At 42.0% G+C, this 27,504-nt stretch overlaps 2 protein-coding genes and 1 long non-coding RNA gene across 6 annotated transcripts in view; 2 read left to right on the top strand and 1 right to left on the bottom strand.

Annotated features, from left to right (window-relative positions):
* sema3h (sema domain, immunoglobulin domain (Ig), short basic domain, secreted, (semaphorin) 3H) overlaps positions 1–27,504 on the top strand; it is a 128,534-nt gene that overhangs the window by 59,957 nt on the left and 41,073 nt on the right. For 2 of the 3 annotated variants that reach the window (XM_084068125.1, XM_084068124.1), the window contains 5 exons: positions 75–116; positions 1,000–1,154; positions 3,915–3,976; positions 4,379–4,521; positions 4,615–8,071. In XM_084068125.1, the coding sequence (XP_083924251.1) occupies positions 75–116; positions 1,000–1,154; positions 3,915–3,976; positions 4,379–4,521; positions 4,615–5,067 (855 nt within the window). In that variant the 3' untranslated portion in view covers positions 5,068–8,071. Of the gene's footprint in view, positions 1–74; positions 117–999; positions 1,155–3,914; positions 3,977–4,378; positions 4,522–4,614; positions 8,072–27,504 lie in introns of those variants that run through there. The other variant, XR_014601568.1, reaches the window with a different exon arrangement.
* Positions 7,451–10,289, bottom strand: LOC311052878. The gene is made up of 2 exons (XR_014601569.1): positions 9,457–10,289; positions 7,451–9,374 (listed from the first exon to the last, which is right to left on the bottom strand). It is a non-coding gene; the product is annotated as an uncharacterized lncRNA (long non-coding RNA).
* Positions 15,022–27,472, top strand: borcs6 (BLOC-1 related complex subunit 6). Of its 2 annotated transcripts, XM_084069907.1 has the most exons (7): positions 15,022–15,067; positions 17,934–18,613; positions 18,925–19,132; positions 20,231–20,413; positions 21,760–21,923; positions 22,055–22,138; positions 22,687–27,472. In XM_084069907.1, the coding sequence occupies exons 2-7, from the start codon at positions 17,957–17,959 to the stop codon at positions 22,810–22,812; spliced, it is 1,422 nt and encodes a 473-aa protein (XP_083926033.1). In that variant the 5' UTR covers positions 15,022–15,067; positions 17,934–17,956; the 3' UTR covers positions 22,813–27,472. The 2 variants fall into 2 exon arrangements, with proteins under 2 accessions (XP_083926033.1, XP_083926034.1); XM_084069908.1 differs by lacking the exon at positions 15,022–15,067 and having other exon boundaries at positions 17,662–18,613.

Raw genomic sequence — 27,504 nt, 5'->3', positions numbered from 1 at the left:
CTTTTTTCTGTTGAGTGAATTCAAACTCGATGTGTTTGTCACAAACTTCCTCTCTGCCTACTTCTACCTTGCAGCACAAATCACCGGTGACAGCCATGACTCTTTCAAAGAAGAAGGTAAGAGAACACACACACACACACACACACACACACACACACACACACACACACACACACACACACACACACACACACACACACACCTAATTTAACACTCATCTCTCCACCTCGTATCTCCAAGGACAACTTCATCACCAGTTGCTATGGTTACCTAGCTGAGAGCGATGATGAGACGTGGTGTGCACACACATGCATGCACGCGCACGCACATACACGCACACAAATGCGTGCATGTACCCACACATGCACGCAGCGGAAATACACCTTGCATTGTTAAGGGTGTCTGGCAGTCATGAATAAAAACTAAAGAAACTCACTCAGTCTCATACATAAATGTGTGCGCACACACACATCACACACACACACACACACACACACACACACACACACACACACACAAGTATGAGCGCACGGATGAACACATGTATGAAAACATGTATGAACATGCTTGCACACACAACCCATTCACTAAGAATCCAACCTCCCCTTTATATTCATAGACACATAAGCGCACACACGCGCACACACACACACACACACACACACACACACACACACACACACACACACACACACACACACACACACACACACACACACACACACACAGACACACACACACAGACTCCCCACACCCTCGACCTCCAGTCACACAGTTGAGCTGTGTGTTTATGTATGACATGTTGGATAGATGTTATTACTGACTCTCTCCTTGTTAATCTGATGTTCTGAATGTACTCTTCTTTCTTTCTCTCTCTCTCTCAATTCCCTCTCACTTCCGTCCCGTACCCGTACCCTTCCCATATGGTAAATATCTCTCCTACACCTTCCTGCCTCTCCCCCTTTATCTCCACCCCCCCCCCCCCTCTCTCTCCAACAGTGGTTGTTTGTGGGTTCCAGGGAGGGTGTGTCCCAGCTAGCTCTGTACCAGTGTGAGCTGTACGGTCAGGCCTGCGCAGAGTGCTGCCTGGCCAGGGACCCCTACTGCACCTGGGACGGACACGCCTGCAGCCCCTACATGCCCGTCGCACGCAGGTCAGTGACGAATCCTATCCCTCTTTGAGTATCCTAGCGATCCACCTTTGATAAATGACTTGAAAAAGACAGGGAAAGACATGGATGACGGAGTGAAAAAAAATCTGTCCTTCTATTTGGAACCAGCGGTGGTTAACTATGGCCACTGGCACTTGGCAGGCCATTTTGTCTCTACACTTTGGGCCTGAACCGCAAACCTTTCACTTAACCAGTGTACCATGTGACCACATGAGTTGACTGCAAAGTTTCGCATCCATTCCAAGACCTAAAAAAAGGATCCAAGCCAAGTGGCGATGTGGGAGATATTTCTATTTAGAAGTTAGTTTACACCAAGGGCCCTGCCATGTGATATTGTCCACATTACATACAGTGCTCTGCGAAATCCTCACTCTGAGAGTTTAACAAGATCTAGGTCTAATAATAACTGTTCCTTTGTGGATCTTGGACTTCATGTGGCCAGTCTATCTATGATGTATCTATACTTGGCCAAGGTCTCGACCTCCCCCATTGACTTAAAGTTATCATGCATGTGCGTCCGTGTTCCCCCCTCGCATATCTCGAGAACCATCCTACCGATTGGCTTCAGAGTCAGTGTGCGTGTGTCGCAGAGGACCCAAGGCAGTGCCGTGCCCAGTGTGAAGTCAGTTGAATCCGCAGATCTCAAAAAATTTCTAGAAATTCACAAATGCCCGCATGTGTAGAGCCCTGATGATATCAATATGACATCAGATGCCCGGAATCTCTGTGTGAGTGTCCGTCTGTCCCCCGCATATTTCGAGGACCATCCCATCGATCTACTTCAAACTTGCTGTTTAACACAGAGAACTATGTGCCGAGTGCGAAGTCGGTCAGATCAGCAGTTGTCCAGAACTATCTACAGTATAAATGAGCGGAGATCTTTAACTGCCAAGTACTCTGACAGATGGCATCCGTTCCGAAAGCATTACATTATAGACTGGCACTCCAAGTACTATGACAATGGGTACTGCACTAAGTACTCTGACAATGTGTATTGCATAACCTAGGGGCGTGTGTGCCCGACATGCATCGCCCTAGTAAAATAAATGTAAAATATTTCAAAGAATATAAAACACATTATGTGAAAAGAAAATGCGTGAAGGTACTTCCATGCCCAACTGGCAGCGTGCACAGCTAATTTGGCCTCCTACAGAGCCACGCCCTAGAATGGACCCTATATAAAGGATGTATACAGGGTGTGGGATAACGTATCCCAGTGCTGCTCGTTGTCATAGCAACACTAGACCATGCTTCTGATTTGGACCCAAAGTGTGTATTCCCATTCACATACGTAGTCGCCATGTAGAGATTGGAGATGCAAATGCCTTTAAAGGCATTGGATCAATGTTTTTCTCAACCTTTTTACCAGCCAGATTACCTCAAAATGTCACTGTCAAACTGCCAACCCATCGAATAAGTCTAATACGGCCTGTAGGATGATTTGAGATGAATGAGTGAGAGATAAGGAAAACAAGAAAAAATAAATGAACAAAAATGTTTGTTATTTATTAACATCCAGTTATCATCTATCTGTGTGTAGCAACCTCTCTCTGTCTACTTGCTGCTACCGTACTGGCAAAGCTGTCGTACTGTGAAGGTCCCACTTACGTTTTCTCCCCTATGTGTGCCAAAGCTACACTTAAGACCGCAAAGCAGAGAGTATTGAGGAACTTACAGTAGAAATGTACGGTCAACTAAAAGACAAAGTGAATTCATTATTTTCTGTTGTTATTGTTTCTTGTTACATATTGTGTATGGTTCTTCAGATATTGTAGCAGGTTTATTATTATTATTAATGCTGCTACCTTATATATATTATAAAGGAACTTTGTCTTTATATATAATAAAGGCCACCTTGACTGATAAAATACTGCAAAATTATGTATTTCATTTGGACCTGACTGTCACTTGATTTTAAAAGTTCATACTGTGTTAATAAACATCACAGCAATGCCCACACATTATTCCTTAGTTATTCACGAAATTAGCGTGATTGATCGTAAAGTCTACTTAAACATGTGGGAAGATGCTGACGTAGCTCCCACTTGGAATTGTTTTATCCTTTGTGCAAAATCAATAGTGGTACAGAGTGCCAAAACTTCATATTAACAACACAATGTTTCAGCATGTATGTAGAGTAGACCATCTGGCTTCTGATTGTAACCATATTAACAGCGCCATGCAGACATTCGCTCCATCATAGAAGAACGCATGTGCGCACCATGCGTGTTGAACGTCCTTTGGATGCTCAGACACTGCAGTCACAAAGCTCCTCACACATCTGGAAAAGTATGAAATGCAATTAAAATATAATTAAATATATTATATTTAGTGCTAGAACTGAAATCGGTAGCTTAACGCTCAATTCACACAGCAGTGTCGAGCGAATGTTCACAGTGCGCACATTCGGCAAATGGAAAAAACTGGGCGTGTCTGAGGTTATTGTGTGACATCCTCGTAAAGGAGCGAGTTGTCAGAGCTCTGGTTCTAAAGCCAGCAGCTGCAGCTGGCTGGGGGGTCTCTAGCCATCCCTAGTGCTGGTGACATTTCCAACTGGTTTTAATGTCTTTGACCGTACAGTAGCTCTGTTTACTGACAATCTATTCACCCAGGACTCTCTCACACTGTCTGTCTGTCTGTCTGTCTGTCTGTCTGTCTGTCTGTCTGTCTGTCTGTCTGTCTGTCTGTCTGTCTGTCTGTCTGTCTGTCTGTCTGTCTGTCTGTCTGTCTGTCTGTCTGCAGGAGAAATGCTCGTCATTTAGGGCAGGATGATGACCCTCTGACACAGTGTGTCAGGCAGGGAGGTAAGACAACCACATGTTCTTATCTGGTTCATCAGTGCCACTAATAATAAGATAAGATAAGATAAGTAGAGACTGAAGGGTATGTATTGATGCGCTGGGCTTTATTTAGGACCTGTCGGAGTAATGATCAGACAAACAGTACCTTTGATTATAATAAGGAAATAATACATCTATTATATTATATAATGTGCTCATTAACATTACAAAGATATAAAAATAACGAATGGTAAAATATGAAATAATAGAGGTAGGTAACACAAGGACATTTTGTCAAACTGTCTCTCTCTGCCTCTGTCTGTCTGTATGTCTCTTTACTCTCTCTCTCTCTCTCTCTCTCTCTCTCTCTCTCTCTCTCTCTCTCTCTCTCTCTCTCTCTCTCTCTCCTCTCTCTGTCTGTTCCAGCTGGTTTGCAGGTGGAGGCCGAGCAGAGGGTGATGATGGTTGCCGAGGGCAACAGCACCTACCTGGAGTGCCTGCCGCGATCCCGCCACGCAGCTGTCACCTGGTACAAACAGGCTGGAGAGAACAGTCCTGAGTTACACCAGGTACACACGCACCCACACGTGTGCCAAAATCCAGTCGAAATAGGTGTTCGAAGACTACAAATAATTTCCCCATCCATCCCATGTTACCCCCAGGTGGTGTCAGGTGAACAAGTGGTGGTGATTGAACGGGGCGTTCTGATTCGTCGGGCCGAGCTCGTCCATGGCGGCGTCTACCACTGCCAGCTGGAGGAGCACGGCTTCCATTGGACGGCTGTCACCGTCCACCTGTCTGTCTGGAGCGCCTCAGCCAATCGTGTGCCCACCTCCTGGTCCGGGTCGTCCACTCAGGGAACGGGAACCCAGCCATGGTACCAGGATGTGATGGCGCTCATTCACCCGGGAAACCTTGGCCAACACTGCCGGGCGCTAGGATACCGACCCCCACGCAAAAACCACAGGGAGGGTCAGAGGGGTGAGAGGCCCAACAAGCACGGTGGAGGCAGAGGAGGAGGTGGAGGAAGAGGAGGAGGAGGAGGAGGTGGAGGAAGAGGAGCTGGGAGGAAGAGCAGGAGCAAGCCACAGCAGAGGGCTCCGAGGAGCGCTTAAATGAAATGCAACGTGGAAAGAGCGTGTTTTCAATGACTGTTACACACAACGATCTACACCCACACACACCCCCACACACACACACACACACACACACACACACACACACACACACACACACACACACACACACACACACACACACACACACACTGTATATACCCCTACATTCAACACACATTAAGCAAGCAGAAAAATTGAGACAATACACACCTCCTTCGTTGGAGAAACATTGGGTAACTGTTGACTTTACAATGGCCTTATTCCTTTTTGTGTACTAACTTGAAAAGTACTACACAATATTCATGTGTAGTGTTGTACACAATTCTATACTGTAGTACGCAATGTGACAAAAATACACAATACAACTGTACTAATGAGTACTTCATGAAAACTACATAGTTTTGGAACCATGTTACAGAATATGTGTGGAAGTTTTCAGTACTTTTACCGAAATTAATGCACTGGAATAATGCCATGGTGAAGTGTTACCTATAGAAAGCTACATATTGTACAATACCTACAGTCTACACAAAAACTGAAAACATCTTTGTTTTCACAATGTCCGATAAAAGACATCGTGAGTAAAAAGACATTGGTAGAAGACTTTAGTTTGAATAGCATGTTGAATGAAGGATGCACACAGCATGTCCAAACCACAGTGTTTAAATGCCATTTTGTCGTGAAGTGGACTTCTGTGGGGCTGTTATGGATTGGGACGGTGTCTCACATCGTACAAAAGGTTTTGTTCCACTAAGTGTATGAACGATACTTCCTTTCCTCATCTGATTATTGTCAGTGACATTACACGAACATACCAACCTGCCACCTGCCACGACATTCAGGTGGCAGGAGTCACTGAGGAAGACGAAAACAGGACCGGATGGAAACAGATGATCCGCTGTGGCGACCCTGATGGGAATTAACGGAAAGAAGAGGAAGAAGACATACGAACATACCAAGCCGTTTACAAAATGTGTCATAAAGAAACCAAAAGGCTTGACATACTAAATCTAAATTAATTCAAAAATCCTAAATTCCAAATTCTTAAATGACTACAAATTACAAAATGTCTGCTGACATTAAAGTAACCCCCTTTATGGAATATGTTGATAGAGGTTATTAGTTATGATGATGATATTAATCAAAGTAGAAATTATTTCAAGAATGTCAATTATCTTTTCCAGAAGGTTTTGGTTGAATTTGAGCATTTATTGGCACATTTCCCCCTCTCAAACAGATATAAACTGCAGGCATGTTAAAACAAAAATGCTTCTAACACTTGCCATGCGAGTTGATCCAGAAAGGTGGGGTTTGACCAAAATATGACTCACCATAACCACTCGAGAAAGAGAGAGAGAGAAAGAGAGAGAGAGAGAGAGAGAGAGAGAGAGAGAGAGAGAGAGAGAGAGAGAGAGAGAGAGGATAAAAGGCATGGTAGGGGACTTTGATGTTGATGAGGTCACAAAATGGACTTGACAAGGCCATCTATTTTTGAGTGTTCGTTTGGGTGTAGTAGCAGTGTCCACATGTAGTAAAAATGTAAACCGTTCATTTGTGCCAGGCAAGTCTAGTTGATCTAAGAAAATGTTCTATGCTGCTGTGAGATAAAAGAAAAATGCAGATATCCCAAAACTAATCCTTTCATTAATTAGGAACGAAAACAAAGCTACACTTGACAATGATATTATTAGAGTTAATTCACGTTCATATTAATGTTTGGGAAAGCATTGCTAATACACAACAATATTGTGTAAGTTCTTAAGTAACACATGTGAATGCCTAATGAATAACTAATACACATTGTACTTACAGGGGTGTAACAACACAATGTACAGTAAATGCAAATAGAATATAATTACAGTATAATTTATTACTGTATATTGTACTACCATCTGTTGCATAAACAACAAGCTTGTTAGTTAATGCATAGGTTACTGTAAGGAGGCCATGCAAACTGTAGTGTTATTGTACCGTAACAGTTGTTGTACATTCGATGCCCATGTATTTCTGAGTTTAGAAAAATAGTTTTTACAGGTGTAATTGTTTCAAGAGTGTAAACATTACTTCCTGCTTAGAGGACCACATACCTGTAAACTTTTCTCTGAAGCAAGAGACATGAATAGAGCTCCCATAGAATATTTTAATTTGATATGGTAGGAAAGCAGCCTATGAAGTATAGCCCACCTAATGGATTTATTGAGTTATCTCAGTAAACTCAGTATAGTACATACTGGTTTCTCAAACCATAGTCCTGCGCCCAAAATGGAGCCACGGATTGACACATGACAAGAAATGAAAATATGAAATCCAAAGTCCCTCAACCTTTCTCATTTAATACCTCCAGCTGACAAAAGCTTTAGTACCCTTTCTCTCTGTACTGCAGGGTCCAGAAAATATACCTTTAGTGCAGAGAATCAGTGGAACCTGCTAGAACAGTGGTGTGACTGAACCACACCCAGAATGCTTACGGTGGCCTAATGTTTTGTGAGTCTACATATGGCATGAGTTATATTTCTACAATTTGGTGTGCCAGAACCTAAAATGTTTGACAATGGCTCATTTCAGTCTGTTTAGATTTAGAAAAGTGGCTGTATATTTTAAAGAATGGGTATTTATTAAACAGGCCCTACAGTATGTACAGAATACATATCTTCACAAGGATCTACTGTACAGTGCATTTGAACATACAAAACCGAGGTGACGTCAGAGATTCTAGACCTTCAGTTGAAAAAGGAACTTGGCTGTACATTGGGAGGGGAAACCTGCTGAAATGGACCTTGTGTACAGAAAAAACACTTTAATTTGAAGAATCTAGGACCTCTGAAAATGAAAAACACGAACTGCATCAATGGGACTCTGTGTTGCCAGGAATTGAGAGACTGTCAGTGTCATTACAAGGCGCTAAATTGTGATTTGTTCTACCAACATAACTTGTTCCGTCTCTATTTAACTTTCTTCTTAGTGCTATTTATTTGTTTAACTTGGAGCAGTGGCTTGTTGTTTGTGTGTGTGTGTGTGTGTGTGTGTGCGTGTGCACGTGTGCGTGTGTACGTGTGTGTGTATGACCATTTTTTCCTTCTTGGGGAGGTTAGCGTTAATGTTTGCATGTGTGTCTATACGTGCATGTGTTAGTGTGTGTATGTATTTGTGCATGTACGTACTGTAAATCTGTATGTATATCTGTTTGTTTGTATATACAGTACAGTACAGTCACAGTACAGTACTATGTGCGTGAGTGCGTGTGTGCGAGGGTGCAATTGCACTCTTCCACCCATGTCCAGCATGCATCTAGTGTGTGTGTGTGTGTGTGTGTGTGTGTGTGTGACATTACAGTGATCAGAGAGAAATAGAAATAAATGAAAGTTTAAAAGCCAAGCCAGCAAAGCTGCCAAATGTAGAACTAAGCAGCCGATCTAAAACACTTTTGATGATGTAGGAAAAATAAACCACCTCCCCTCAGAGCTCTGGGAGCCGAGCGGTAATAAGCCAAGAAAATTAAAATGTGGCTGGCCTGGTGGACCACATGAAAGAAGTAACCAATACTGAGCTTGGTCTGTGTGTGTGTGTGTGTGTGTGTGTGTGTGTGTGTGTGTGTGTGTGTGTGTGTGTGTGTGTGTGTGTGTGTGTGTGTGTGTGTGTGTGTGTGTGTGTGTGTGTGTGTGTGTGTGTGTGTGTGTGTGTGTGTGTGCGTGCGTGTGCGTGCAGTCTGTGCACGTATGCATTTATGTGTATGTTTCTATGCATGTTGTATGTAGAGCGAGTAAGTGAAAGCTGTAAAGTGTATTATTGTGTGCACACTTGAAAGTTGTGCACGTGCCAGATTGAATGACCTCTCAAATATGAAAAGTGTGTGTGCATGCGTATGCATGCATGCCCATGTGGGTATACGTGCATGTGGCATCCATGCCAGGCCAACCACCTCAAGTGTGGTGACTTTTTAAGAGGGGGGACATTTTAACGTTTTGTCCTTCCCTCAGTGACCTTGTACAGAACCTCTCCTCACTCATTAGATGTATTTCAGTCCCTCATGGTATATTTACTGCACTGTGCCAACACTCCTCTCATGTAATTTTCCAGAGCAACTTCTTTGCAGATGGGAATCAAAGTATCTATTGATCTCCTCTCATCGAAGGAGACATTCTTTTGTAAATATGTATAAAGGTCTGCTTTCAACGGAAGGTTTTGGGGGATTGTGTGGTTTGTTAAGACCGAATATCGGAAACATGTGCATACACATGCATGACCACATTACATACTGTACATAGAGAATGCCTTTACACGCGAGACTCCTTCTCACAAGCATGCTGCACACACACACACACACACACACACACACACACACACACACACACACACACACACACACACACACACACACACACACACACACACACACAGAGAGAGAGAGAGGGAGGGAGGAAGATGAGCACATACAGTACTGCCACACACACACACACACACACACACACACACACACACACACACACACACACACACACAGTGTAGTACAGTACTGTATGTGCACTCATACAAATCATATAATCATATCTGCAGGATTATGCTAGTAATTCCAGCTATATTACAGTTCATACACACAATCCATCAACGTCTTCATTCTAAAACAGCATAACAAGCATACAATAGCAAACATACATCTCGCATGCCAGTGGAACCACATACATTCCCATGGAATAACATACTATAGAATCTCAATCAGAGAAACAGGATCATATTAAGACTATGAGCAGAACAGACAAAACCACACATTAAAAGGATATCAAAATACTGCAATACCGTGTTTTGTTGGCAGCGATGCATGGAAATGACCTCCATCTGGGCACTCTGTGGGCCAGTCGTTCAAGGTACATACCACATTCTATGCATTTCCAGTCATTGGTACAAATCCCATTTGTGTCTTACTGTATGTTATGTCCTCTCTCTCTCTTTCAACCTTCTTTCTTATTTCCCCATAATATTTGATTCTTTCATTCAAGGTGCACAAAAAAGTATAAATCTTACAGGATAGGATATTGTTATCCAAAAATACAAATAATACACAGTCATCAAACAGTGCTTATATCATACAGGGAATGAATGAACTGTAGGCTACTGTATGTAGTAGTGTATTGTGAGTGTATACCAATAATATCTATAGCCTGTATATCTATACGTGATGTATGATCAGTGATACACATGTACAGTATCATACTGTACACGATGACAGTGCAATGACCAATGATGGAACTGATAAACCAGTAAAGCCATTAAAAATCTAAAACAAATTGGATTAGTTATTGTGGTGGTCTATCTAACTAATAATACATCAAGCACATAATAGCATTGTCACAGGTTCAACTCCAGAGATTGGAGTTGCATGTTAACATCATATAGATTCCATTCTCTGCACACAATCCACTCTAAACAAATTATCTAAAAATAAGACTGCTATAAAGGTTTTGAGAGTGTTTCGTATCTGCAGCTCTCTGGTCACAAATCCTGCTTCACTTAGCTACAACTGGGAATATCTGTCTCTTTCAAACCTTGTATCTAAAAGTGCAACAATTGGAAGTAGCCTCTTCTACTTCATAGAACTACAGTATGTTGTTAGATTAATCTTTGATTAATAGCCAAATGTTTTCCTACAATAGTCAAATAATTGCCTACTGAATGGAAGGGTATTTGTTGTATGATGAAATTAGCCAAATGACAATCAGAAGTATTTAACATTGGCCCGCCACACTCTTTCCATTAAAAACATTTATAAGCCAAAGAGTTGAGGCAATGACATGTATCAGACACCAAACAACTTGAAAAAAACAAACCAGACAATGAGTCGGGGAAAAGACAATAAGGCTTATACGTTCAAGCAGGCATGCATTAGATATGCATTAGCTAGACATTAGCTCATTCAGCCTTTGGTTAGGAACTATGGGGGCCCTGCTGAGTTCAATGCCATAAGTCTTTCTGGATCGATGGCTCTGGTTTAGATGTTTGACACAAAAAAGAAGTGTGCGCAAATAGGATATAACAAGGCTAGAGTCCCCACAGAGAGAGGGGGGAGAGAGAGAATGAGAGAGTGAGGCAGAGGAGGGGAGGGAAAGACAGGGGTAGACAGAACGAGATACAGTAAATAAAAATCTAATCAAGGGCACGGCAACTCCATTATGGATCTCGGACTTGATGTGGCCAGCCGGTGATGTCAGTCGTCTATGACGTATCTGTGACATACTGTATGACTGCAAATTTGGTTTCAAGGTTTCAACCCGATTCCGAGGCCCATTGAACTTCCATTATAAAATTAAAGTAAAATACTTAAAAGAAATGTAAAACCTATGTGAAAAAAGTACTACGGCAACCTACTGGCAATGTGCACAAGACATTTGGCACTGATCGGTCCAGCAATTTGCGAGATTAGCTCCAGACAACAATCACACACAGGCCGACCCTCTTATTGACAGTTAACCTCTAGAGCCATGGTGGAAAAACAGGGGACAGCAAAGAAGGCTGCTTATGGAGGCTCATAAGTTCAAGCAGATGGATATATGTTACTGTAGCTAGACATTAGTTTGGTCAGTATTCAGTTTAGGAGCTATTGGGGCCCTGCTGAGTTCAATGTCATATATCTTAATGACTGATGGCTCTCGTTTATATGCTTGACACAAAATAATAAGTGGGAACAAACAACGTAAAGTATGATGAGGATCCCCGCCGCGAGGGCATCAGGGGGTGAGAGAAAGGAAGAGAGGGAGGAAAGGGGCCGGTGGGAGAGAGGGAGGGAAAGTGGAGGAGAGAGAATGAAAGAGAGAGGAAAAGAGAGAGGGAAGCGGAGGGGTGGTTGGGTAGCCATGATTTATCGGTGGATATGGATCCAGACCAGCTCTTTTTTCAAGTGGTTGATGGTGTGGTTTTTAATCCCTGTCAACTCTCTTCCTCTCATGCAGAGTTTGTCATTTCTAACCACACTCAAAGGCTCAGGGAGCCACAGACACTGGCCTGGCTTCCAATCAAACAGGGTCAAATGAGTCTTAGTCATTAATTCATATAATTATATCCTTCCAGTCACTTTATCATCAATTCCAATTCCCAACAAGCTCTTCAAGCTAAAAACGAAAAACAACGCTTACCCCCTATTGTACTACAACGTACTCTAACCTGCACTGGCTGAGCTTGCATTGGACCAAATGATACACAATGAACTATTGTTATATTCAGAACACATGAAGCCATTTAGAGCAGTCGTTAGTGAAAGGGTAAACTGAGGCTTGATCATTTATTTAAAATCACACATCTAGTCAGTTCACCATCAATCAGTGGTTCCTACTAACCACTAAACCCTGGTGTCTCTGTTTTGGGCATGTCTCATTATAGGCGAACGTTTTAGTGTGTGACACTGTCTTATGTTGAACCATAGAATAGGGCTTAAGTGTTTAAATTGGGGACAACTTCTACTGGTACCAGGTACTAGGTAGTTCATTACACACACTTGGGATCCCATGTCTCACTTGTCCTCACACAACCAGAAGGATGCCAGGGGAATGCAACTACAGTGTAGCTTCCCGCGGTTGCATAAAAGACCAGCAGCACCAGGGATCCCCAGGGACCAGGCATGGCAGCCACAAGTGCAAACCATTTCCAACAAGCTTTTCAAGCTAATCAAAGAGGAAAGGAGTACTACCGACTGATTCCCCCCGATTGAAACAGACACAGCTGTTAATCTCAACTGCCAACACCCCCCTACTACACACCTGAACCTCGTTGTGGTTTGGAATGGGACTGGATGAGATAATCACACCCCATCTTTCTAATGAGCTGTTTTCATGGAGAAGCTCAGAAATGAGACTGAGATAATTGTGATGTCACCAGGGAAGCTCATTAAGTCTTATTATGTTCTGCCCCAAAGCCAAACTTATGTGAATTGTTTATGTAACTTGTTGCCAATAGAGATGATTTAGTTGGGCTCAAATAAACATAGCCGATACTACGTGCATGCACACACTGTGTGTGTGTGTGTGTGTGTGTGTGTGTGTGTGTGTGTGTGTGTGTGTGTGTGTGTGTGTGTGTGTGTGTGTGTGTGTGTGTGTGTTCTGTATAATAAATCAGTTCTAAACCGGAGCCCAGCAATGTGCGAGCAGTTTTTTTTTACTGTACTGCTTAATTAGCACCTGCCTTGTTTGGTATTGGATGTGCGTGTTACCTTCTTCTAGTTGTATCCTCATGTGTTCTCTAGGCTAAACCAGTTTCACACAAGATATTTTGCATCAACTGTGGCGTCAGAGCCTTGCTGCATGACCCACTTTTTCAGATTAAATTGATGCAAATCAGTGATTTAAGTGTCAGATAAATAAACACATCATAAAATCGAGCTTTGCTTTGTATTGTAAACATGTCTATTTATTTTGAGACAATAATAGTGAAACAAATTGCTTTTTGTCTGATGGGTTACCTCATTTTAGCCGCGGCACAGCCCTGCAGGCATTCTGGTACTGTAAGCCTGACAAAGACAAGAAGATGATTGTGTGTAACTTAGTTACGTAGTTGTGTATAGCCCCTTGGTGTAGGCATGCAGTATGATGTACTGTACAGTCACGCCATAGTTAGTTCAAAGAACCCCATTCTTCACCACTTGAATATGGATCATTTTCAGGTGTTGGATTAGATTCTAAATTCATGGTCACATAGAACTGGAGAGGGTGTGGTTCCAGTCTTCCATGCACAAAATACAGCAGGTCAGCTGACCATTGGAGAGTCTTATTCAATCTTACATCTTCATGTCATCTTCAAGTTCTTCTGACTATTTATATGCTATATTATTTTATTCATGATGGTTGTGTTTTAAAGAGTAGCCTACAGCCCAGTGAGCCCACACAGCAATGCACCTGTTCAAAATACATTTAAAAGGGCCAAAATGCACCTTTCCACCTAGTTGCCAAAAAGTGTTGCAGCTCCTATATATATTATACGTGTGTATCCCCGAAATGACTGGTGTCACAGGTTTTGTTGCAATTTGTAGCATTTGTAGAAATATTGGACCTTAAATGTAATTAAAAATGATAATATGAGACCAAAATGTATGTATCCCCTCGTTTATAAAATAAATGTAATATAAAATACAAAATAAATACATACTAAAAAGGTGCCCAGAAATAAATACCAAGTGCCCACTGTTCCTGTTACCAGAGTTGACGCATGGTTTGACAGCGTGAGAATAAATAGGATGTGGCGTGAGTGCGTGTGAAGCGCTTCATTTCCGTGTGTCTGACGCTCATTGCGTGAGAGACTGTTGTGAATGTGTGGGTCATCATGTGAGAGTTGTGTGGGTCATGTCAGGTCAGCACAGGAAAACACTGTTCAAGTATCAAACCGAGGGCAGGAGAAGTGTGCGGGAGACGGTGTTTGTCGCCCTCTGAAGGGAAGAGAGAGAACTACAGGAGCATAGAGCTATTCTGTCGGACGTTCCCTGTATTTTTCCGGGCGCACCCGGTGAAAGCCGGAATTACACTCAATGTAAAGAGGAAGTTAACGAGGGGAGGGGATGGCGTTCGGCCACAGACGGGATTAAAACACATATTTATTGAAACATATGGACTAATACATTGCACAAAGACTACGAAGCGTGACTTAATATTTGGGGCAACCGGGTAAGCACCTTATATTCTGCATTTGTAGATGTTTGGAGAAATACGAGATTTACTGGTGAAAGTGCAGAACGCACTGGGGGGTGCTATAGCCAAGACTATCGTAGATATGCAAATATCAAAATCAATGATAGTCTTGATCCAAAGATATACGTGTTTCAGTGCAAGCTATAATTCACAACATGCTAATTAAAAATATGTTAGGTTAGTGTGTTCTTTTAATAAAACATATTCAGGTTATATTATATTCAAATGGTTGGATTTGCCAAGTGGAACTACTGTCTAAAGAGCTATTTCCGGGGAAAGATTTTCAGAACGGACCAGGTTGTTGCCATTATTTCCAGGATAGATAAACTGTGCTGGTGAGTATTTTCTTTATTACATGAAACATGACCATATCTGTCACTATTGCAATGCACGGACAAAGGGTAGCATAAATCTCACCATGATAATTGTCATTTTGTGTAATATTGTCATACAAAATGGAAGCAAACTGTAAAAAACCTTTGTATTTCGAGGCCTGGGCAGCTAACTTGTTTTACGCTAACATCAAATCAACATAGATCCCATAGTCCGGAGGAACCACCGGATTTACGCGTTGTGATTGGCTATTTGGTTGCAGTGGTGGAAAGTAACTAAGTACATTTACTCAAGTGCTGTACTTAAGTCCAATTTTGAGGTATTTGAACTCTACTTGAGTATTTCCAATTTCCAATACGTTTACTTACTATTTTTTTATTTACTCCACTACAATTATTTGAAAAATAATTATTACAAAAATGGATTATTATAAAACATACTATACCACTTCAGGCAGCCCTATACATGTTGGCCATTTGAAAATAGCCGATCTACAAGCTCACAATGTGTTGCATCGAGCTTGTAGATCTGCTATTTTCAAAAGATTTGTATACATATTTTACATTAAAAACGTGTGAAATCTTACCTTCTCCATAATGAGTACTTTCTACTTTTGGTACTTAAAGTACCTTTTTATACCAATACTTTTGTACTTTTACTCAAGTAAATGTTGAATTCCGGACTTTTACTTGTAACAGTATTTCTACATTGCAGTATTGATACTTTAACTTTAGTAATGCAATTTGAGTACTTTTTCCACCACTGCATTTATTTAATATCTTGGAGGTCGCTATTTTAAAGCATCTGCCAATCAGTGCGAACATCCCTCTAGGCTATGGAATGGTGTTGATATAGCTAGTAGCGACTAAAGAAGCTTATACTTAGTTTCGCTCGGGTGTCGCGCACCGAGAATAGCTGATGTCCAAGCTCACAACATGTTGAAGTGCGAACGCGTTGTGAGCTTATAGATCTGCTATATTCGGGCGCGCGACACCGACGCCCAACTAAGTATAAATCACCCCTAATGACAGGAGTAATTCAACTTCCCTTTTCTCGTTAGTACGAAGCTATATCCATATATCTGTTTTATGATCATTTGACAGCTGTTTAAACGTCTGTATTGTGAACAGTTAGTGTTTGGCTAATATGGATGATTGCTGTTCTAGCTGTAGCTGCAGCTAAGAGACAGACCCTGTAGCTGTTACTGTTGGTACATCTGTCATGTCATAATGACAGTCGTCCAGGAAATAACATGGCTGTTATTCAGAGCAGTAATAGATTCATCATTGAGCAACTCATTCATCAAGGAAATGACATGCCTTCTGCCTGACAACATGAGGAATTAACCACTTAAACCCCATATGGGTAACCGGAGTCCCTCAGAGCTCAATACTAGTGTCTATTCTGTTTTCTTGCTTGCTTTGTGGCCTTGTCGATCTGCTATTTTCTGCGAAAGCTTTCCCCACAGTACGGATGCTGGGGTTTAAGTGGTTATGGGTGATTTCTATTCTATTGACTTGTAACTCTTCAAACTGGAGCAGTTTCAGTGTTTTACAAATGGAAATTGTAAAGTGTGTGCATGACATGCCTTCTGTGCTGAAGAGACGAAGCAAGGATAGGCCCGTTACATCACTGTAACCTGATAATGAAAACTGTATTAATCATGTGTTGCATACCCTATGGACCCTTTGGTTCCCTGTTTCGGCTTATCCTGAATGGTTCCATTGAATAATTCCTAATCTGATGAAGACTTGTTAGCAGAGGTTTGTAGAGATCAGATTATTGCTGAAAACAGGACACAAATCTATGGTAACAGATGTTAAAATGTTTCAGTATAGTTCACCTTTGTCATTGAGTAGCCATTCCTGTTCTGAAAAGAAAAGCACCTTTGCAAATGAAGGCATTTGCAATTTCCATCAATACAATAGTGCATAGTTCTGTATTCAAGAACCACCTAAAACCTAAATACTGTGTGAGACAAGTCATGGCTCATAGCTCTGGGTATTTAGAAAACTCTGTGAGACATTAATAACACGGTGTGAGCCGCTCGAAATTTCAAGATGTGTGTCCCAATTCCAAAAGACATCCGTGAGCTGAACAATCTGTCTTTCAGGGGTTGTCACACAGTATAAATTAGGCTTAAAACGAGACAAAGTCGAGACCGAGACCAAGGCAGAGTCAAACCAAGATCAGAAGAATAAGGCAATCTTTTGGTTTGAAACACTGCAATTACCTTTACTGACCTTGAAAATGATCAGAATTGGGTATACGGCAGAAGAGTGTCAAACACTTTACTATTGCTAGTACAGACAATGAGAAAATTATGCCTACTACATAAGTAATTATTATATATTCAAAATAATGTGTAGTTAAATTCCACCACTGTAGTTTAGAATTTAGGCCTTTTGCAGACACTCTTATCCAGAGAAACGTACAAGTGCGAGATCAGAGTAAATGGCATGAACACTTGTCAACGGGTTAAATGGTCACATACATACAGTGTAAAGAAAACAATGTAGTGCTTCAAAGAAACTAGGATACCAGCCTGGTATCCTAGTTTCTTTGAAGCACTACATTGTTTTCCAAATACAAAACATACTGTATGTAAAAACGTAACCATCGTATCTGCATAGTAAAACTAGCATTTATCAAAGTAGGTGACAAGAAGGCATACAACAAGTAAAAATGAGTGCTTTAATCCTAATTAAAGCACTCTGTGTAAGTGCTGTGTAAGTAAAGAATTATAATCAAAGTAGAATAACACATACGATTTGGCTTGGGTGATTGTTCGTTCATACAATTATACACACGTTTTATTAAAGTTTTAAGTATTTGTTATTGTTGTTGATCAATGACATTCTTCTCCAGTGCTCCCTGTAGCAGGTGGAGGGATGAGTCTCTCCCCTGTGATAGGCACAGAGGTGCCGGAAGCAGCCTATGGGGTCTTGACAGCTATTTCTTCAGAACCCTGTAGTGAGAATGGCCCACACACCCATGTCCCAGGCTCATTTAAATATGGAGGGAGCAGAGTGCACTGTCCTGGACAGGGATCAGAGGACGGATCCCAGGGAGAGACTGAGAACCACGTGGATGTGGAGACAAGAGTTTGTGACGGGGAGGGATGCTTAGATTCAGAAATAGACAGTTCCATGACTCGCGATTTGGACGCTCAACCACACACAACGTTATTACCTTCACCACATGCGCTTGACCCCTCCGTTCCCAGACTTCCCACAGCCACGTGCACTGGAGGCACAGAAATAGGCCCCAAAGACACAGAGATTCCCCCAGAGGCCACTCGTTCTGGTGAGTCCCCGGGCGCAGCTCCACGTGGGGACTCACCCCAGCACACAGAATCCAAAGTCTTGCCTCCACGAGCAGACCCTGTCAGTGCAGACAGACAGCAGACAGACACAGAGACTGTAGAGGTTAGCACCAGAGAAGAGATGGATGGAGACGGAGAGAAGGAGAAACAAGATGAGGAAGATGACGAGAAGAGAGAGAAACAGAGATGGAAGCAACATGATGCAGGAAGCCCAGAGGATGAGGTGAGACCAGTTTTTGTTTGAATTAAAACAATTGTATCTATTTAAAAACGTGTAAATAAGTATTCCAATTGACAGCATTGTCCTTCAAAATAAAAATACAATTGGGGATTTTTGAAATCCAATCCACTTCCTTGACTGAGCATTGAGCAAATAAGAAATTTGAACGTGAACCCTGGTGGACTGTACACTGGATCATTTTATGGCCTATTAGTGTGTTTAGGATGTAGGCCTTATGCCTTTATTTGTCTGAGGGACACTGCAGTGATTTAGAAGCAATTACTAACCTCTTCTCCCTCTCTTCTCCTCTTTAGCCCTCATCTCACTACTCCTCCTCGGCCCCTTGTCCCAGCACCAGCTGCGCTTCCTCTCCCCCTCCTGGTCTCCTCCCGGCAGACAACATTGCCTGTCCTCCCCATGTCATGGCCCAGGTCCGCGTCCGCAATGTACCTGAGAGAGACCGCATCGTCCGGGGCATGCAGGACAGCAAGAGCCTGGATGAGATCAGCCAAGCCTGTGGAGGTATGTCATATACCCAGCTTTTATGTGCCCTCTGTGAGGGGCATGATAAAAGGACAAAGATGGTGATAACTGATATCAGCCCTTGGGCTGATAACTGTTATCAGCTGTTATCGGCTTGATACGGCAGTAGATGACCATCAATGCAAGATAAAGTACCACAACCCACCAAAAAGTCATCCTGAGAGACCTTGCTGATGCTGCGGAAAGAACTCAGCATATCAAACGTAGCCAACATGGTTGCTGCATTGATTAAACGCTATTCTATCGTCTTTGTGACTAAATAACACTATGGATATGTGATACACAAATTATTGCCTGGGCATTCGTCGTTGCCCGAGGTTATCCAACCGACGGTGAAAAGCCCTAGGGCTGATACAGCTAGCTGACCAATCAGCACAAGTTAAAGTGCCAACGCATGCTGAACTGTCGCCGTGAGCAACCTTGCTGTGGAAGTAACTCAACATGTTAAACAATCAAATTGGCTGACAACACTATTTTGGATGCTGTGGCAGAATCCATGGCTGAGAGGAGACACTTGAGTTTGGGCGCAAAGGAACCACAACACAGAGCAGTAAATGGTGACCTTCAATGGTTGAAGGCTGTGCCGCTGTGTACCAACAAGGAACGGCAAAGCCTGCCAGCAGCCCTTGTGTTCTCAGCCAACTCCCCCACACTGTTTTCTTTGTTTGTTTTTTTGTTCAATGTTTACAGAAATGTTAATCTATTTATTGAATGAAAGTGTTGATGAAATACTATTTTCTCATTGTCATGGTGAATAAATAAATCTATGGGTATGTGCTACTATGGGTATGGTTGGATAATCTTTGGCAATGATGAACGTCCGAATGATAATATATATGAAATTGTACTAGGCTTGGGCCAATATTTGATAATACACCCCACTAACAATGACATTGAGTTCCTGCCAAAACATCGCAGACTGCATCGAAATAACATTTTGGACATTGCCCAAGCCTTATTTGTACATGTATTGTTGCCATTCGATACCTGACTCACAGGTTCCATTACGGATTCTGGGGTGTAAGCACATAATTTAGCAAACTTTTTGTTTTGTTTTAACATTTTGAATGCAAACAGGTGGTTTGGGGTCCCGGGGAGGAGGCAGAGGGGGTCAGTCGGAGGGCCGCAGGGCTACGATCTCCTCGGCTCTAGAGCTGGAGGGTACAGTTAGCCATGATGGAGATCTGACCCACTTCGTCGCCAAGAACCTGGAACTGAAGATTAAGATGAGCTCCAAACCTAGCCTGGACTGTAGTGACTGTGAGTACAGGGGGAGACGCTTTATTTCTGTGGGGTTGATTGTTTGATATATGTTTTTTATGGTCATATCAACATAGGTCCTCCTAACCAGGACCCAGACCACACGTATTCTAATTATATGATCTGCACCCTAACCATTGTCTTTGGGAGCCCCCCTTCCTCCACATTGCTAATATTTGATTGAATTTACATGAATTAGCCTTTACTCTAGCTATGTTACTCACTTAGTTGTTTTGGTACATTGACTTTTAGTTTTAACTTTCCACACTTTGAAAAACTTCATGTCATAACTTTTGAAAAAAGCACGACACAAAGTAGGTTTATCATTATTGCTTGTCCTTAATGTGGAAATGTGATGAATGTAGCTCCTGGATTGTAGTCGATTAGACTCACAGAAATGGATCCGAGACAGAAACTCTGCAATCTATCCACTGTCAGCTGTAATAGCATTTATTGACCAGCAAGTAGAGAATTGGCTAGCTTAGCACATTGCTATAATGTTCATATTGGAGAGTTTAAAACCTCTTTAAGCTGCAATCTGGAACTTTTTTTCTTCAATATAACGAGCACATATGCAGTGGTTGGAGGTTGTCTCCCCACTCTTCTTCTTCCCTTTTCCATTTTTTTGCCATTTCTCAAGGTTCAATGTGTTGTATTTCGATAGTGACAGTAAGAGAGAGACAGGATGGGTGGAAAGAGAGCAGGGGAATTACATAGCAAATAGTCTAACCCTCCAGGAGTCGAACCGGAGACACCTAAGAAGACCTTTTGCGCTCATGTGGTATGCGCCCAACCACTCGGCCATCGGGTCGCCCGTCTCCTTACTCTTCTATTCTCTTCTTGCACAATGTAGTGTGACGTACTTTCGCCATAGCGAGTTCAAGGGAGTCTGTATTGCAATACAGTACAGATGCTGTATATTTTTTATTTACTGCAGTTTATATAAATGATTTCCCCACTGCATTGTTGGCAAAAACTATTGTTAAATAGTTGTTGTTTTTATTCTCACCCCCAAACATAAATAATGTTATTTTAAGTGGTTATTGCAGGCTTCTGCAATAAGCAGCAGCACTGTCCCTGTCCCCTGTCTGCTGGCTCCGCATAGATTACGCTAGGAAGGATGACTCAGGGTCTGTATTTAGAGCAGGGAAGCAGAAATGGTGCTCATCTGAGCACTTTATTACCATAATACTATATGGCCATTTTGGAAAAATACTACTTTATTTTAATCCCTCTCTTTTGTGCTTGTGTTTGTGTATGTGCATGTGTCTGTATTTCTGTTACACCCTCTGTGCCTTTTTCAATGTGTCTACAATTTTTCTATATTACTGTGTGTGTGTGTCCAGCGGACTGCTCAGGCCCCATCCATCGGAGCCGGGGATCGGCACGGCGACCAGCGGACATCCCGCCCATCGACCCCGCCGTCCTGTTAGACCTCGAGAGACACACCCAGGAAGTTGCACACAGCGTGGAGATGATGATGCGTAGTCTCAACGGAACCATCCAAAATGTATGTTAGAATGAACATGCACTTCTCACAAACACACATTCTGCACAGTACACACACACTGAATACCTCACAAGCACTCACAAATACACGGACGCGTCTCACCCTTATTGTGTTTGTCTGTGTTCTTCCAGATGACGGCTCTCAGTGTGGGCTACATTCAGACCTATAGAGACTCAGTAGATGGTCTGGGAGAGGCTGTGGACATGAGCATAAAGGTCAGCGTGTGTGTGTGTGTGTGTGTGTGTTGTGTGTGTGTGTGTGTGTGTGTGAGTGTGTGTGCCCACGCCTATATTTTACTATAGAAGCAAAGAGGACCACAAACTAAATATTTGTATAGAACCTTTCATACAAAAATACAGCCCAAAGTGCTTCACACAATAGCTAATTATTAAATGAATGAATGATAAAATCATTAAAAAGTTCTGAAATAGCAATTTGCAAATAACTAAGGTGACCTTCACATCACTAGTTCACATTTACAGGTGTATTTGCTGTAGAGTTCTCAAATTCTGCCCGAAACGAACCAACCCGACGTTTTCGGGCCGGGCCGAAAATGTATGCTAATTAGTGGGACAGGGCCAAGCCTCAGTTTATTTATTTCGTTTTTTTTCTTCATGTTTTCTGGCCTAACATTATGGTAATTGTTCGGGCCGGCCCAGTTATGTCCCAGTTAAGGCCACGCCTTAATTCTCAGGCCCGTTGAGAACTCTAATTTGCTCTGTCATCATGTCTCTGTTTCTTCACCATCCTCTTGTCTCTGTAGGGAATGTACACACTAATGGCTCGCTGTGAGGAGCTGGATCGCTCCATGCAGCCAATACACACCCTGGCTGCACAGATACGAGATATCAAACGCACCCTGGATGCCCTGGAAGCCATCTGCAAGTAACCCCTCTCCTCCTACCATGAACCCAGCTGGAGCTTGTACACATCCCAGCTGCAAAGATTCAACATCAAGCGCATCCTGAGTGTACCCCCCCACCCCTTCCTGAGGTAGCACACACTGACAACATTGAGAACAACAATAAAGCACACCCTGGAGGCCGCAAATAACTCCACCTCTTCAATGGCCTCCTGGTGACAAGATACTAAGCGCACATTGGATAGCAACCAATTCAGACGCTTCACTGCTGACTATTGACCTCTGGAATCACTGCTACTAATCACACTGTTGGATGATTGGCACTCATTGTGCCCTCGTCCCCACATCCAACCAATAGCCGTTGAAGATGACTATACTTATGTTGTTAATCTTATAAGAGGAGCACTTGATTTGTTGCTGCGGATTGTCTTAAAAAAAAAACATAATATGTGCTCTAATGTATGTGCTCAGACGCAACTTTTGGGAGACACTTGTTCAAGTGTCCTAAACACAAAGGGCAGTGACAATGGGTACAACGATGCACACACACACACACACACACACACACACACACACACACACACACACACACACACACACACACACACACACACACACACACACACACACACACACACACACACACACACAATCACACACACACACACACACATACACACACACATACACAGAGTTGGGGTAAAAGAAAAAAGAGTAGAGGGTGCCCTGTTTCCCCCTGTTTACAGCCTAAGGAGACTGCTAACTGACTGTACGCTATTCTCCGTCCAGCCAGCTTGGTTCAGATTGCACTAACCCCTGCTGCCCACACAGGGGAGATATTTCTCCCTCTTTGCCTATGTGGAGGGCTGTATGAAGTGGAAGAGGAAATGTGGTTTAAGTATGTTAGTTTTTAACTCCATGTGATCCACAATGTTCATCTGTATTTTTAGTTTTGTTTATCTTTGATTTATCTCAGGAGAGGCTTGCTGAGAACCACTCTGTATGTCAGCTTACATTCTGTATTTCAGCATACTCCTCAGCAAACTTGTTTCACACTCGTACAGGTTCACTCCTGGGAGCTGTCCATAATGCCAAAGTCTTGAGACCTGACTCATGGACACTCCGCTACTAATCCTGATGGTCTGACATTAAGGCTAACACCACCAACACTCATGTTTTTAAAAAGGTCACGTCTCTCTCCTCCCTGTCTGTTTTTAAAGGTACAGCAGTAACGCAGTAAAATCCTCAGTTTTAAAGCTGCAATCCGTGTAACACCTGATATTTGAACCTGCGTCTCCTGTGTGGGACAAAAACATCCAGACCAAACATCCACCACTCAAAAGGGACTAATTGAACACTCAGGATTTTACTGTGCAGCTGTTTTATGTAAGTGTAGGCATCGGCTTGGCCAGGCGTTCAATGAACGCAATTGGGCATTTTTGTCGCAGGGAAGCCGAATGCGAGGGCAATCTTTGTCGCTGCACTAGAGACAACTACAGCTTGGTCACAGCGCCTGCCAATAGGGGTGTTGAACTGTGAGGAATAGGGTGTTCTGCCGCACGTGCTACGTCCTCCTGCTGAACCTCCTCACTGGCAGTTGAATCGGAGGAGGCATGTGGTTTCAGTACCATCCCTAGTACCATGCAGACCAACCAGTAGGGGTCAGCAGTGACGAGACTACGTTTGTGGGGAAGAATCGGAAACTGGCATAATGACTAAACTGGGAGAAATGGGGAAAAATTGGAAGGGGGAAAAACAGCAGTGGACATTTGAAAAGCCTCAAATGCTTTTGATTTCACTCCTCAAAAGTTTTAAGTGATAACTAATCCATGTTTCCCATGCTCATAAGTGAGTTCTGGTTATGAATATATGTGAGTGGGTCACTGACAAGGTTTGAGATCGGCTCTGTTTCCACTCAAAACATAATTGAAATATAATATGACTTTTAAAATTAATTTATGAACCACTTTAACCCTATATACTTAATCGTACAACAAATCAATAAAATAGCCGACCTACAAGGTCACAACACGTTGCGGTGCTTGTAGATCTGTTATATTCGGTATTTCTGAACATTTTTTAAATAAAAGAAAACTTGTGAAAATGTTTGAACATTTGCCCCAAATAAATAGTAATGCCGGGGTTAATATGTTTAAATGGCCATACCAGTTGCGTGGCATGATTAGCCCATTGACTACAACTCACGGTATAGTTGACATACTGTCGACCATTTTTCATAGCATACTGCTATGGATTCTGTTCATTTCAGTACAATATGAAAACCAACTTGTAGAGACATGAAACTTTCTTGAGAATCCTACACACAACATTTTGTCTTTTTGTTTTTGGTCAATATAATATTACCATTGTATTGTAAGTGCATTTTAAAGTGCAGATTAATTTGAAAAGTCTAGTTGAAAATGGTCCTTGACAAAAGATTGATTTACAAACTAAATTCAAATGTCCATGACTTCTTAACTGTGCAGAGAAGTTTTGCCAACATTGACTCATTTAGTCTGTTAAGCACAGTAACTTTTTAATAGACAATGAAATGTATTGATGCCATTTTTCAAGATTAAATAATTTATTGTCAAAACAACTTTACAGTTGATTTGGAATTTGTTTTGGTGCTCAGAGATAACAGCAGTACAATATATAACCACACAATGCATAATACACGCAGTGTGGTCCTTGAATTAATTAAAAGTTTAAAGCCATTATAAAAGTCCCAGTTTTTACTGCATGTCTCCTGAGCTAGTGCTGCACTTCGGGTCCATTGTGTTTTTAAGAACGTCTCTTGTGTGTGTGTGGGGTTCAACTGTCAGTGAAGCGAAGTTGATATACATTTTGTTGCCATTTGTTTTTTAAATATGCTTCTTTGAATCTCCTCTATGACAAGCAGAAATAATTGCCTCCTGGATAGATGCAGGACAAATGCATGAAGGCATTTTAAATGGTCACCGTGTTTATGCTCAATTAGTTCCTGATTTGCCTGTATTTAAGCATAATGGCCCCAGCCCTTGCACTTGTTAAAGTGCTATTTAAAAGACCCATCACAGACCCAGTGTACAGCGATTGGCTATTTTTGGCGAGTGACACTATCATACAACAACAAAAATTAATCAGGCTTAAGGCAGCCACTGAAAACGCTGAGCAACATTGTCCATGATTTACCTCAGTACAGAAACACTGAACATGATACAACTGAAGAAGACGGCCATTAACAGACAGACCTGACACTGCCACAGAAAATACTTGTGGAACACCTGCAATGGGAGAGACACTATTGTATACCCCCCACCCCCCTTCCCAAATTGGAAAAACACGATTAGCAAATTTGAGTATGTAATGCTCCAAGCACTCTGATAAGGTTCTGATCAGGTATCTGATAGCATATAGATACAAGATAACCTGGACTTAGCATTGCATTTACAAACCAAAAGCCATTCGCTCTCATGGAGAGCTTAGTAGTACTAGATCTCAGTACATGTACTAGAATTTAGTACTAGTACGTGTGTGCATATGCTAATGGCTTGGCAATATGAATGTTTTGGCACAGTGAGTGTTTTGGTCGCAGTGTGGTATAATTTGTTGTTGGGTCAAAAAACTCCTATCTTATACTTGAATTGAATATTGAATTTAAATGTTTTCGGGAGGTAGGTGTTGGTTTTTCATCTGACAACAGTATCAGGCGTGACATCAGTAACGCCTGATACTGGACAATTTCTACTTGAGCTTAAATCCCCCAGACTCAGAACTCCTAAAACACAGCCCATTGGCCTCTGTTCTAGGCTCTGTCCTACCGACAGTACCATTTGTGGATTTAAACTAAAGTGACATTTCCTAATCTCTGTTGGAACTGAAAATAGGTCACCAGCTTCTTTATGGTGTATCCTTGGCTTGCATGAAGAAATCTACCACAATAATTGCAATGTATGTCTGGTTTCCAAGACAAAACAAGACTATGTTAAATGCCGGACTCCTTTCAAAAAGGCTCTGGATATCCAGCTGATCCACAGCCCCTTACAGTAGACAGAGCCTGGGCATTAACCTTGATTGAAATGGTGATGCTTGTTTTTAGCTGCTATGAAAGGCCCAGCTTTCCTTGTTGAAGTCAGCTTAAGCAATGTTCATAGAAGTGAGTTATAAAGCTATCACAGCAGTGTGCGTTTGAAATGCCCTAAACCGTCTGTGTTCTTCAGCAACTGTCTTTTCTGTTGTCATTACTAATTATAAAAGGCTATTTGCTTATTGGTGTGCAAACAAATTTGGGGTTGCATTTGAATTCTGTCTTTCAAACACTTTATCCTTGGATTTAGTAGTAGAAGTCTATGATGGGTTTCAGGGAGCCATTGTTCTGCATATCTACAGCCCAATGCTATACTCGTAAGTTTCCAATGTGACAAGAGCAACTATATGTTTTAATTAGCCGATGGGACCCCTTGGTGACAAGGAATCTCGGCACAGATTTGTCTCGGCACAGATTTTGGGGTTTTGAGAGCACCTTTTGGCTCTAACAAAGCATGTTTGTGATGGGAGACGAGAGGAAATTGTGTTTTTCTCGTTGGTAATATATATAAATCTGATTAATATTCTGTTGTACAATCAAATGCACCTGTGTAAATATGATCTTTCTGTAACTAAACAAATGATTTAGCTATCCTCTGTCTTGAGTGTATATTTTAAAGAAAAATAAATGCATTTACATGAGCTGCAGAA

Source organism: Gymnoscopelus microlampas, assembly GCF_963454915.1.
Source record: "Gymnoscopelus microlampas genome assembly, chromosome: 10".
Lineage (NCBI taxonomy): Eukaryota > Metazoa > Chordata > Actinopteri > Myctophiformes > Myctophidae > Gymnoscopelus > Gymnoscopelus microlampas.
Note: the sequence above shows the minus strand (reverse complement) of the source record. Positions and strands in the feature narration are given on the sequence as shown.